The 13356-nt window shown below is 38.9% G+C and overlaps 2 protein-coding genes across 3 annotated transcripts; one reads left to right on the forward strand and one right to left on the reverse strand.

Annotated features, from left to right (window-relative positions):
* Positions 1–155: 155 nt before the first annotated feature.
* On the forward strand, positions 156–5844 carry cib2 (calcium and integrin binding family member 2; the record flags this gene model as incomplete). 2 transcript variants are annotated; one of them, XM_079223141.1, is made up of 6 exons in its annotated part: positions 156–246; positions 1597–1631; positions 3676–3787; positions 4992–5139; positions 5244–5439; positions 5823–5844. In XM_079223141.1, 6 exons carry the CDS (start codon positions 196–198, stop codon positions 5842–5844), a joined length of 564 nt encoding a protein of 187 aa, XP_079079267.1. The 2 variants fall into 2 exon arrangements, with proteins under 2 accessions (XP_079079267.1, XP_079079268.1); XM_079223142.1 differs by lacking the exons at positions 1597–1631; positions 3676–3787 and having other exon boundaries at positions 196–246.
* A 3356-nt stretch (positions 5845–9200) lies between these two features.
* LOC306741083 (SH2 domain-containing protein 7-like) lies at positions 9201–12437 on the reverse strand (the record flags this gene model as incomplete). The annotated part of the gene is made up of 8 exons (XM_079223336.1): positions 9201–9248; positions 9350–10023; positions 10137–10296; positions 10377–10542; positions 10946–11035; positions 11539–11705; positions 12156–12298; positions 12401–12437. 8 exons carry the CDS (start codon positions 12435–12437, stop codon positions 9201–9203), a joined length of 1485 nt encoding a protein of 494 aa, XP_079079462.1.
* Positions 12438–13356: the final 919 nt, after the last annotated feature.

Raw genomic sequence — 13356 nt, forward strand, 5'->3', positions numbered from 1 at the left:
TACGTTTTATAGGCATGGCGGACATCTCCTGTAAGGACAACAGCAACAACCTGCCTTAAGAGTTTGCAACGTCGTCAACCCATCCTGTGCGGAGACTTTGTCTTTGCCGCGGACCCCCTAAATGCCTCTTATTGAGAAAAGGCTTCGGACGTTCAGTGTTGTGAATGTTTACGAGCAACAAATTACCTGATTAAGATGGGTAACAAGCAAACGATTTTTACCGACGAGCAACTTGATGCCTACCAGGTAAGTCTACCTGCAGAACAATATATATGTTAAAGCATAAAATAAGTATATAAGTCAATCAAGAACGATGCGTATGCAGCGTTGTAATGCTCTTACTTGGTGTCAGTGTTTAAAGACTTAATTGCATGAATGTGGCATTACTTTTTATTACTATTCCATTACTTTATTATTATATATCACTATTTATCTTTCCCGCTGATATTACCCATGTCTTGATTTTACTGAGTAAATCAAAAAGTACTAAACATTTTGTGAGATTGAGAAAAAGGCTCATGGTGGATGAGCTCAATATGGATCATTACCAGATGGCTATGATTGATCCCCATCAAATAATGAAAGGCAACAACACATTTCTCACTAAAGCGTGGTCAGTTATTACTCTACTGTTTAAATATGTATGCAATCTTGGGTGCGAACAGAATGTTTTGATTTCACTGCAAACTGGTGAATGTTTTGCCACTATCTGAGAAGATCTGGCCCTTTGTTCCCTGAAACAATAATCCACGTTTTCCTGGGAAGAAACACACCTTTGTGTGCACAGTTTCATGTGATAAGGTGTAGACTTAATAATTTATGCCAAACCGGTGTGACATACTTTGAAACTCTACTCTCAGGAGACAGTTTGGTTCTCAAGAGCCTCTCTGGTTACTCCTGCTGCTCTTTAAAAACCGTATTAACACACTGTGTCTTTCCGCTTGCATTAGTTTATGTCATTAATAGTTTGTGTTGAATAATTGTTCTAGCATGAGATATTTAAGGGTTTAACACCCAAGCTTGAATTCGGTAGTTCAAGTGAGTGAACTTGTTTGTTTCGTTGTTCACCACTCACCGACTTAATGGTGTAATCTTACACAATGGAGACAAGGTTTTTCTGAATAGATATTGTTTTATATACAATTATCATTAACCCATATTTCTTCAGGACTGTTTTGAGTATATAGATCTTTCTCAAGCTCAGCTGGCTTCACTTTGCTTCTCACACTCTCAGTGGATACAAGGGACAATGTAAAGTCAAGTGTCTCCTGTAGGGCTGTTGGATGACGTGTGTGCCAACATAATGCATGTGAGACAACAGCAGATAATGTTCCTCTTGCCACATTGTTCTCATTGTAAGTGGCAGGTGATAACACTCACATACGTCATCATTTGCGAGACACCAGATACGTTGACTAGTTTGACTTCAGAGAAATTGTGTTGTTTTATGTTCACGGCACACAGATGTGTCATTGAGGGCGTTTATACAATATGTGTATATCTATTGAATCATAAATAATTTGCCATACATGCTTTTATCAAAAGTAACTAATTATCATATTTGTTTTGATATGGTTTTTTTTTCTCTTGTTGCAGGACTGTACGTTTTTCACCCGCAAAGAAATTCTGCGGTAAGATTTTTTTAATCAACTCTGATTCTGATGCGTACATATGCATACACAGATGTACTGTTATTTTTGTATTTATATATATTTTTATTTAACCAGCACATGGACTGTAGCTAGGATGTAAGCCACTTGCTCTAAAACACAATATTAGCATATATACATACATATCATTTATATATTTCCATGTATAGTTCAGTGGCTACTACATTTCCTTGTATGGACTGACATCCTAAATGATCTTCTTAACAACCCATTAGTTATCTTCTTTTTGCTCGCCATCAACCTTAACATCTCAGCAAACACAAACAGTCTGCAGCATAACAGCCAATCCAGACACATGTAATTGCATCTATGTCACAGAACGTGCATTCATTGTTCATGGAGATTGCTTAAATCTTAATCTTAAAGTGTTTTTCAAAGAAGATCTAGAAGCTTCTGTCCTGTAGCATCAGTATGTTACCTAAACCTTTGGAAGTCATGTTGACCTTTTGACTGTGGTGTTGTTTTCAGTGTCACATTTCTACCTCTTTCGACATGTGCAACCTCAACACTTACAAAAATTAAATAAATATCTATCTACTCTTAGTGATTGGGAGAAGGTATCAAGACTCATCGGGCCGCATAATTTCTCTGTAACGGTCACTCACCCCCTTGATGACAGGCCTACATTAAACAAAACGCTTGCTTTTCTATTTAATGGAATTGGCCAATGACGCTCGTGTTTCAGGATCTTTTATCAGTGGTTCTAGATGTTGGAAGACACATAAATAAATGAAAAGCTGATACTCAAGAATGTTGCAGTGCAACATTAGAAAAGGAGGAGAGTTGCCACAGGAATTTGGGGTCTGATTTGTGCAGTAAAGGTGTTTTTTAAAATGATATCTCAAACAATAAGATATTGAAGTCATGTGTCTCCTGAGGAGCATTGGTTACTGGCTTCTAACATTACACAAACTATCAAGAACTAATGAAGGATTCAAATTCATATTACAAAACAGATTACAACAGAAACATGCTTATTTGATCCTACATTTATTTAAACCAGAGGTGCATAAATCACTATTAAAACCACAGAAAACCCATTTTTTTAAATACAATATTTGTTTTTTCTCTCCCTTTTCCAACAAAATAGTATGCACGTACTTTTTCCTCATTAGTGAAATTGGCCTGACTTTGATTCCAAGGACATCATTGAACTGAAAACAAAATTGATAATCAGCAGAGGGCGTGATTGGGTCCTACACTTTATGGCCTTCATAAAACACTTCATATTTCTGTCTCCAGCTGCAACGGTGATGTCATCAGGATTTGAACCCCTCAGTCTTGCCATATCACTGGATTCAAACATTTTAGTGATTCTGTTTCTTGTGTAATCATTTTGAAAATTAAACCTAATGTTATGAGGCTAACTTTACAGAAGCTGTTTGATCCTAACATTTTTCCCGGTCATGGTACATAATAACTGCAGATTTACCCGCTCATTTATTCGGTGTACCAATGAAGCTCCATCATTTTTGACAGGTTTATCTAATTTAATTGGAGCTAGTTTGTCCTCTAAGACCAGTGTTCCTGCTGATAGATGGCTCTGCTCTGGCAACGCAGGTACCCCATGACAGGATTAGTCAAAGGCCAGAGTGTAGATAAGCACACACTCTCCCGATGTTGTGTCTTTTATCATTCACACAGCCTCTGATATTGTTTTCAATAATGAATGACATAAAATTCAAGGTTTTCATAGCATAGGAAGACAGGGGCAGGTGAGAGAATGAGAGGCTTACTACATTATCTTACCAAATTATCTGTCCTCTAAAATTCTGTAGACAACAATGTATTTAAACATGTTCTATATTTTTCTTTTTTTAATTGTTCAAATGTTTTCCACATACATACATAGCCCGTAAAATGTATCACACATGAAAGTATATCTTATCTTATGTCATCTTGAGTTAAATTTAAGCTTGTTTTTTTTATATCTGTATATGGTTGCTTCTAAATGCTATTAAACCAGAAGCATAATTCTTCAACATGTTTTTATTTTGTATTCTAGGTTGCACGGCAGATACCATGAGTTGGCTCCACATCTTGTACCAATGGACTACACCAAGGATCCTGATTGTAAAGTGCCTTTAGCCTTAATAGTCAACATGCCAGAGTTAAAGGTAAAACTCCTTCTTTACCATATACCTCAGTAAGCCCTTTTCCCTAATGTATCAGCCGCACTTTGCTTTTCACCACCGGTACCTGAGTTGTGTTTTCTTATTTTGGATTGTGCTATAAGGACACTAAAACAAATGCGGCACCCACAATTTATGTGGGCAGACACCTAATCAATACACACTCTCTTTCAGCAGACAGAATTGATTTCTAACCATCGTCATCACTGATCTGATTGTATGACACCACTCTGTGAGCTCATGAAAGTTAATGTGCCATGAAACGCTCAGCCTTTCTATTCGGACTGACGCACCCCCTCCTATTTTAAAGCACCTCCCATTTGAAAAGAACATCCAGGAATCCTGGATTTTGCATGTTGTGTAACATTGCAGCCACATTTACCTCCAATTTTCTCCTGCGCACCAGACACAAATACCACACAGTTTCATATGGAGTCCTTATCCACTAAGGGCTCAGCACAGAGAGCCTGTAAAACAGTGACATGATTGCATGGCTTGAAAGGATGGTGGGGAGGAAGATGGAAACCCCTCAAGGCAGGGTTGAGGAGACCTAGACAATACGCGATCACTCAAAGTGCTCTACAGCTTCATAACCATAACTACATTCATATCTGGCTGAGTTTTAATGAGCTGGGCTGATAATGAGTTGGCTGGATGCTACAGGCAGGATATGCAGTTAAAAAATGGCATTGCCCGAGGATGCTGATGGCTGTTTACACAAATGGCTTATTTTGCTGATCTTGTATTAAGCTCAAACATGCTAATGGTCTTCTGGAAAACAGCTGTGTGTATATTAAATCAAAGTTAGTGAGATTCCAAGTCTCTTCAGTGTGAATTTATTGCATCAAATAAGATACTTACCTGGGATATAAAATATTTAGTAGCAACTTATGGTTGAGCAACTGGGTGAAAATAATGGCTTCACCGTAGCAGCAAAGAGCGGCAGTCAGCCCTTTTCAGATAAACCCTGTGATCAGCAGAACACACCTACCAGTGTATACCTCTGCAGATCATCTATGAAACTGACAACAGTATGTAAAAGCATGTCACCTATATGGTGTTTTTAAGATATCTGTTTTTCTTATCCAAACCAGCTGGTATTTACATTGCAGTAAATCTTTAATTTACATTAAAGAGTGGCACCCTTTGTACTGATCTATGTAAATGTTGTCATCCCCTTCATCTGTAGGAAAACCCCTTCTGCAGCAGGATTGTAGAGTCTTTCTCAGAGGATGGGATGGGGAATCTCAGCTTCAATGAATTTGTGGACATGTTTTCAGTCCTCAGTGAAATGGCTCCTAGAGAGCTCAAGGCAATATATGCCTTCAAAATATACGGTAATGACGAATTTGTAAAACAAACCATTATCATTATTTCAATTTCAGAATTGATCAAATGAAAATGTGTTGGTTCTTTTGTTATACATCTCTGTTGCCCACAGATTTCAATGTGGACAATTACCTGTGCAAAGAGGACCTGGAAAAGACTCTGAATAGGCTTACGAAGGAGGAGTTGACTCCTGAAGAGGTGCAGCTGGTGTGTGAGAAAGCCATCGAGGAGGCGGATTTAGACGGAGACAACAAACTCTCTTATGCTGACTTTGAAAATATGATTACGAGGGCTCCTGACTTTTTAAGGTGATTAAATGTTTGATGAATTTGTCAACACGTTGTATACACCTCATTCTTTATGACAAGCACTGGCCCTTTAAAATCAGGTGATTCATGCATTAACCTGCATGCTGCAGCACTGTGAGCTGTGTACCTGCTTACTTACCGTTTTCATTCACTAGATGGTTGGTGATCATTTTCATCATTTAACTATCAGCCTAACAATCCATTGAATCTTGAGCCACCATTGTGCACATTTACTTATTTGAATGGCCTGTGGACCATCTATCGTCACTGGAATGATGAACACATCTATTCTGGATTCCTGTGTGTATATTCCCACCTCTACAGTAAGCCAGTGTCTTAACATGCACACTAACTAATACCAGTCTCTCATATTGTCACTTCAGTACCTTCCATATACGAATCTGAGAGGGCTCCGAGGAAGGTTTCCAAGGTCGACAGCGTGGTGAACCTCAGGACTACCTGCACCCTGTCATGGCCACAGCACAGTGCCTGTTTCCCAATCCCAAGGACAAAACAAATCTGACCTCCCCAAGCAAAAATACTGGATAAAGCTGAATTCCAAGGACCTGTTATTTCGATTTAAATGTTTTTTTCCTTTTACCACCTATGAAAGGGCTTGACCTGGATTGGCCTCTTGTTGGGAGAAAGACAATTCTTTCCACATTTTAAGGTTAAATCATGGTCAGTGAAACAAGTGTGAAAAGAGCCAGACTCTGGATTGATGCATAAAAAGCTCATCTACCTACAGTATATTCCACATGAGCTACCCCCAGTGAAGTCTTCCTACACACTAGATATGTTGTATTCATAAGGCTAAAGAAAAAGCGAATGAAAGCACAGCATTGGCATTAAGGGCATACAGCTATTTTATACGAGCTGTGCAATATTTAGAAATGCAGTGTATTGCTCTGAACATTTTGGGTTGGGTTTTTTGCTTGTGGAACTGATGATGACGACAATCATATCTTACTGTTCTCCAGTTACATGAAGGGCTCTGTTGACTGAACACATGTTGATAGCTTTTGTCTGCCTCAGCCATTATCATTAAATACAGCCATCTTTTGGATAAACATGTTACAGTATTTAATGTGACTTCAGGTATTTGTCTGACTTAGAATAAATGTGTTTTTCTGTCTTGATTTTTTTTGGTAAATGGATTTGTGATATTATTTGTCGTCACTGAAATAGCATGAAATTATCCTTGTTGTTAACCACAAATGAATCATTTCAACTGAATAACCTGACCTGCAATGTTAATTCAGTTTAGTAATGTCCATATAACCAGTTTACCTCAACCCACCCATCGATGATGATAAGGAGCGTGCACAGCCAAGATCAGGAATTGACTGCATCTCTGCATAGCCCATCATATGAGCAGTAATAACTTGTTAGGCAGGATGTGCTCATTAGAAGTGAGCTGCATCAGCAGTCACAAGCTCATTACATCCTGCACACACAGTTAATCTCAATGGGAAAGCTGCAGGAAATGACATTGGTCATGTTATTTAATTATTCCTGGTTTCTCTGCTATAGGGTACAGATTTGCATCAGATACATATGGAGTACAGTAGGGAATACAATTAACTAAATGATGTTTTTGTACAGCATTTCTTCAGCTTAGGTTTTACGAGTGAGCCATACTGTGGATGTTGGGCAGCCATACATTCAGAACATTTTGTTCATCTGCTAAGAGTCACATCCGAGACATCTTTACGCCTTTTCTGCCAAGTGCAATACCTGCAAAATAAGTACGGCCTGGTCAATTGAGGCTGAGTCTGACAAAATGAAATTGAGACACTGGCTGCAACATAACTTCATATCAAGTGTGCTGTGAGGCAATAGTCTCTCCTGTGTCAGCTTTATTAGCGAAACAACTACAACATGGTTGACTTTGTTACTGGAACTGTGATGGCAGTTAAGACTGGATAGTGTGTGTGTGACAGCAGGCCAAAAATATATCCATGCATGCAGATTACCATCAAAACACGGGTGTATGAAAAAGCTATGGTGGTGGATGGTATGATTCTTCTCACGCACACTGCCAGCTATGACAAATTAGGAAAAGATACTTGTGTCTTAATGTGCCTGAAAGGGTTGGATGTTGAAGTCAGTTAAACAGTGTGCAGTCATCAGAGCAGCCAGTTAATTCTTCCTTTATCTCCAGGCCCCTTTATGAGGGCAGCACCAAATATTCAGGGCAATGCAGTGCTGATTGTGTGGCTTCATTAATTACAGGTCTCACAGAGAACATCTGCTTAATTATGATTCCAGCAGAGAAGCTTCTGGTGCACTGTGATACTGGAGCTGTAAAGCAGACATTACTAGAAGCAAGTTTCTGTGGTGGAGCGCGGCCAAACAGTGTGTGACACTCACTGATTTCACTCCACAGGACCTCGTCTGTTTTAATTTGATGGGATTAAAGATGGTGCTTTATGCTTTCATAGCGTGACCACAGTGGAGCTCTGACAAACTGCTCGATGGCGGATAGAGATTTTTCTTGTGTATCAAAATATCTTATTATTTCTATTTCTTAAAATGTTTAACCCCTACCCTATTTAGCAGTATTTAATAAGTAATTGATTGACAATGATGTTAAACAGTTACAGTTATGCAAAACTATAACTTTTCTTAACTAATAATGAGTGACTGACAATACAATATAACACAGTTGTTATCAAACATGCGTTTCCTATTCTACATGAATCTTCAAATTAAGTATTTAGTTTGCCTTGCATATTCACTATATATGTTTTATTTTTTTTAGCAATGAGGTATTTTTCATGCATTTTGTGAACTTTCTTTTTTTGCAAACCCTAAAGATTAAGGGTTATAAATACAGTGTTTATATGGGTTAACATTAGTATTATTCTTGTTATATTGTAATGTTCTCTATCCACACCACAGCACCACAAAACTGTGCTGCTATGTTCGGAAAATGTTTTCTCTTATTTTGCATCTACGGAACCTACTGCATTGTGTTATTATTCACAGGTGCAGAAACCCACCGATACACAATCAGGCATTTTGTTTCTCTTTTTTAAGAATTGACACTCCAGTGACACTATCATCTTTATCTAAGTTGTGAAAGAGACTGTGACTGAAATGTCTAAATATTGTTGATCCTATAAGCCAAATTACTTGATAATTTAGTTAGTTATACTATCCTGGTTTGCTTTCAGTGGAAACATGTATTTCCATACACCTGCCACCCAAATACATAACACAGTACTGCATATGCTCCTGTAATCACTTATAAAACTATAAGCATTCAAGTACACAGAAAGGTTATACTGTCGTTTTAGTGCATTACACCAAGTAAAAGAGCAGTAAATGAAAGAAGACAATAAACTCCATTCAAACATATTTGAAAGACTTCCTCATTATTGCTGTATGCAGACTTTTTAAAATATGTATGCAAATAAAGTTTCCTGTGAATGAAGTGCAGCATTGATGGTAGCAGCCTGTAGGCAAAATCTCTTTCAAGATCAACCGTAAACACAGTACACCCTTTTCCCCTGAAGAAAATAATTATGAGTAAAGAATTTTCCTTTTTGAATCTGTCATTTATTTAAATATTGAAAAGAAAATCTACAGCGTAATTTTTTTTTAAATAAATACATAAAAAAAACAGAAATACCGAAAGTTTGAATAGCTATAAACAAGCCCACATTTAAACGAAGCTTTCACAGAGTGTATATTAGGCAGGCCCACTGTAGTGTCAGAGTAAAACTAGTTAACATTTGTATTAGTAGATAACATCTTCACAATTTCCTCTTGGACTCAGGGAACAGCCATTTCCATTTATCATTCTGCAGGAGGTAAAAAAGAGTTAATTAGTAAATAAAATAGGATCAACATTAAATGCAACCTTTCAAGTGTTTATATGAAAGCTTTTGACAACACTACTAACCTTGAACCCACAGTATGAGTGTTTGAGTTTGGGTCTGATGTCCTTCACAGACTCATAAGTGTTGCTGTTGGGTTCAGGTGTAGCTGGGTCCTTGTGGCCAGAAATGAGCTCATATGTGTTGTCACGAGGGAAGTGGCCAACGACGGCTTCATTGGGGACCTCAGCATATCTGGTCCCAGAGGAGGTAGTGTGTGGACTACCAGGCCTGCCAGCCAGGTGATAGACAGCACTGTCACTTGTGCGTTCTGGGGTGTGGCTGCTGCTTGCTCTGCTACTCGAGTCTGTCCTCTCCGTCAGTGGGCCAAAGCAAGTGGTTTGTCTGAAGGGTTTCGGGGAAAGTCTTGGAGGAGTGTGCGGGGGTGTGCTCAGCCTGTAAGACTGCTCTCCATCAGAGATGCTGTCCAGAAACGGGAGAGACCTGCTCTTGCTGACCAACAGGCCGAGCTCAGAATAAACAGACTGTGCTCTGGATGGAGGACTACACCTGCTCTGATCCTGGGTTGTGGATCTCTCAGCTCTTCCAGCATTATCTCCTGGGAAATCGTCCTGGCAAATGTGTTGAACTCTTGGGATCTCCCTAGGGGATTGCTTCTGGATCTGAGCATACAAAACCCTGTCTGGGTCATTCAGGGGGCCACTCGCAAGGGGGCTGCTCCTTCGAGGCAAAGGTGGTACTTCCTGTAATACAAAACAAGCCAGGTTCTTAAAGTCAGCTTGGAGGTATTAATACAGCAAAAATGTCTGTGTCATACATCAGAATAATCTTCTTGTATATCACTGACTATACTTGCCTCCAGTGTCCTGTTGCTCTTTGGTGGCCGGGCAGGCGGTTGCTCTGAGGCCGAGTTAATCTGTGTTTTTTGCATGTTCTTCACAGCTCTGACAGTGGCCACAGGCTTTTCTTTAGGGCTAACCTGGATGATATCATACAGCTCTTGGTCCATTGCCTGCAAGAACAAAATACCCGTAAGACCTTCATTCTCGATCAATGTTGCTTAAAAAAAGTGACTCGAAGGTTTTGTCTCACCTCAAAACACGACGATGCCAGGTACTCTCCAAACGGCTGAATGGGGCTTGACTTGTAGTATTCTATGAGATCAGCGACTGAGTCGTGTCCCTCAGTGTCTCCACACACTAAAAACTGGCCTGATTCACTTTGGTTTATCACGAAATGTCGACTCCGATCCCTGCCTCTGCAACAGGAAATGAAAATGAATTAGATACAAAAAATGAAAATAAATGCGTTTCTTCTGCAGAAAAAAATAATAATTTAAATGCAGTTTGATTAAAATCACTAAAATAAGATCTGTGTTTTTTTAAAAGAAGAAAAAAAGGAAGTACGATGTTTCATTTGGAGCTTTTTAAAACACTCATTACATATTGTACTTTAAAATGTATAAAGCAGTATTCATTTGTGAAGACATACATGAAATAACCTATTCATATTATAAGCAAGCATTGTAATAAATAATAATACATGTAATGCATTTAAACCATAGGAAATGTTTGGCACAAAATTCCATTCAAAAACATTATTTTGAAATAAGTTCACTGAAAAACACAATCAGAGGTTGTTTAGAGCAAACCGATACTCACTTATAAGACAGTATGTATCCGATGGCCTTTTCACTGAGACGGATCAGGTAACAGCCCAGCTCCTTTTCTCTGAGTATTTCCTCTGCCTCCCTGTAGATAGACCACAAACAACTTTAAAACACAAACTGAAAAGGGTTTCCCAAAAGCCCAATTTGGCTTGAGTTTACAGGAACAGGGAGGTTGATTTTGAGCAGAGTAAGGCGGATGATGTAATTCCCCTTGGAAATTACATAGCATCAGAGGAAAATCCATTTGGTTTCAGGTCATTTGCACACAACATGTCATCTACTAATGCACCGCTTCTATAGGTGTCTATGTATGTCTGCCAGAGGATAGATCTTCAATGTCTGCTCTACTAAAATGTCCCTGCACCTACAATTATTTTCTTCACAAATATAATACACCTTGTATATAAAGAATGCAGCAGGTCATTGGTTACTACTCTGTAATATAGTTTTATAGTAGTTATATATTAGTAAAATATAGTAGTTATTTATAATTCTCTATATAAATAAATTGAGTGTTAAAGTATATTCTAAACCTTAACCTTAATCATGACAATTTAATGAAATGTTTCCTCGATGAATACTTACTTTCTGGTGATGAAGCCCAGGAACCATGTGGGGAAGAAGCCGTTGTGAACGATGAGTGGCACTTGAGTCTCTATAAACCACTTTGAAGCCAGTTCCCTGAGTCTTCCTTCAGTCCCTTCAACATGAGAGTCAGCTGTTGGTTCCCTTTGCTCCATTCTTGCCTGGTCCTTATCAAAGCCACACAGAGAGCAGATGGAGTCAACCAGCATTCATTTCGAAAACATACACAGCAAGAGTGCAATTTAACCAACTAATTTGCTTATTTTCCAGGAGGAGTCAACCTAAAATTAGCTCAACGTTTTCATTGTTGCAGGAAATAACATGTTCAGTCATTCGTGTACTTCATCTTAAATGTTAACATGTATATTATTTCTTAGTAACACTATTTCATTATTTAATTTAATATAATCAAAACTATTCAGAACTCACAATGTCCAAAGTCCATTTGCCCTCTACATACAAATAAGGCTGTTTTCCCTTTTCATCCATAAGACTTATGTTCACTGGACCTCCTCTGATGTAATGTCACACTGATGTTACGCAAACTTCTACTTTGCATGGAGATTATGTGGTTAATAAGTTAGTCAGGAGGGACCAGTTCTGGTAACAGTACTCACCTTGAAACAAAACGCCAGACAGGTCCTGAGGCAGGGGGATGTTGTATGTCTCGGGTCCTTTGTCCGTGACCCTGAAAAGTGGCAGATTCTCTCAGATCTGGGTTTCTGTTGTCTGTATAGCACGCAGCAATGTCTTTCAATCCCTAAAAAAAGATGGACAATTACACATTTATTTTCAGCTGAATGTAAATCTCAAAAACTGTTACACTGTGAGTTATTTTCTTTCGTTAAGATGGAGTACATACCTTTTCCTGCGCGTGTGTGGTTTGAACCTGGTGTCATTTCAGCAAATATTCAAATGCTTCTCTCAACTTCTGAACCGTCTGTAAGCGAAGGTGTTCTGAGGGAGTGACTAGACAGTACATGGGAGATATAGACAGATGACATTTACTATTACACATATTTTTCCGTTAGCTTGGAAAGCAATGTTGCTCGGCAACTAAACAGCAGAGTGCATGCAGCTCATTTGCATGAGAGAGACGTCTGAACCAAGCTAGAGCTTCCTGAAGAGAAACGGAAAGTAAGCTGTGGTTTGTGTGCACGCTGGTTTGCAAGCGGACATGTTTTACCCACAGACTGTTTGATTACTGTAGTAATGGGAGATAAGTTGCGTCAGCAGTGGATCTTTTGAGTTTCCTGACCTGGTTTTGCAATGCATTTGGATCATGGCTGACAAGGCAGGAGCAAATGTGTGAACACATGGAAATGTTTGAGAAGATACAGATACTTGAACAAAACAATAATACGATGAGATGTTTCCCAGCCTTGATTTTAAGATTGTCATGAAACAAATTGATAACTCATTCCCCCATGGCCGAGACGGTCGTTGTGAATCATGTTTTCTGTTGGTTCCTGCTCAGTGGTGAGCAATAAGAACACCCCCAGGGGGAGAGAACTTAACCAGAAAGAGTTCATGTCATACTGTGCGGGATTAGACTGAGAACTCAGCATTCCCCAAAGATAACGTTGCTCCAACTTTGATCTCAGAAGACACACTATCCCTATAAGCAGCTGAGCGAACCTGTCTCTGAAAGTGCGACCAGTGTCACAAGTGTCTAAAATGTTCATGTAATAGACATTAAAAGCCATTGTCGATCAACCCAGCCCATGTTTACACAATAATTGTTTCCCGTTATGTGTTCCATGTATGACAACGTATTGCGACATGAACATGCCATAGAATTTCAACATCATCTCAATG

The sequence above is a fragment of the Taurulus bubalis genome (genome assembly GCF_910589615.1).
Source record: "Taurulus bubalis genome assembly, chromosome: 9".
Taxonomy (NCBI): Eukaryota; Metazoa; Chordata; class Actinopteri; order Perciformes; family Cottidae; genus Taurulus; species Taurulus bubalis.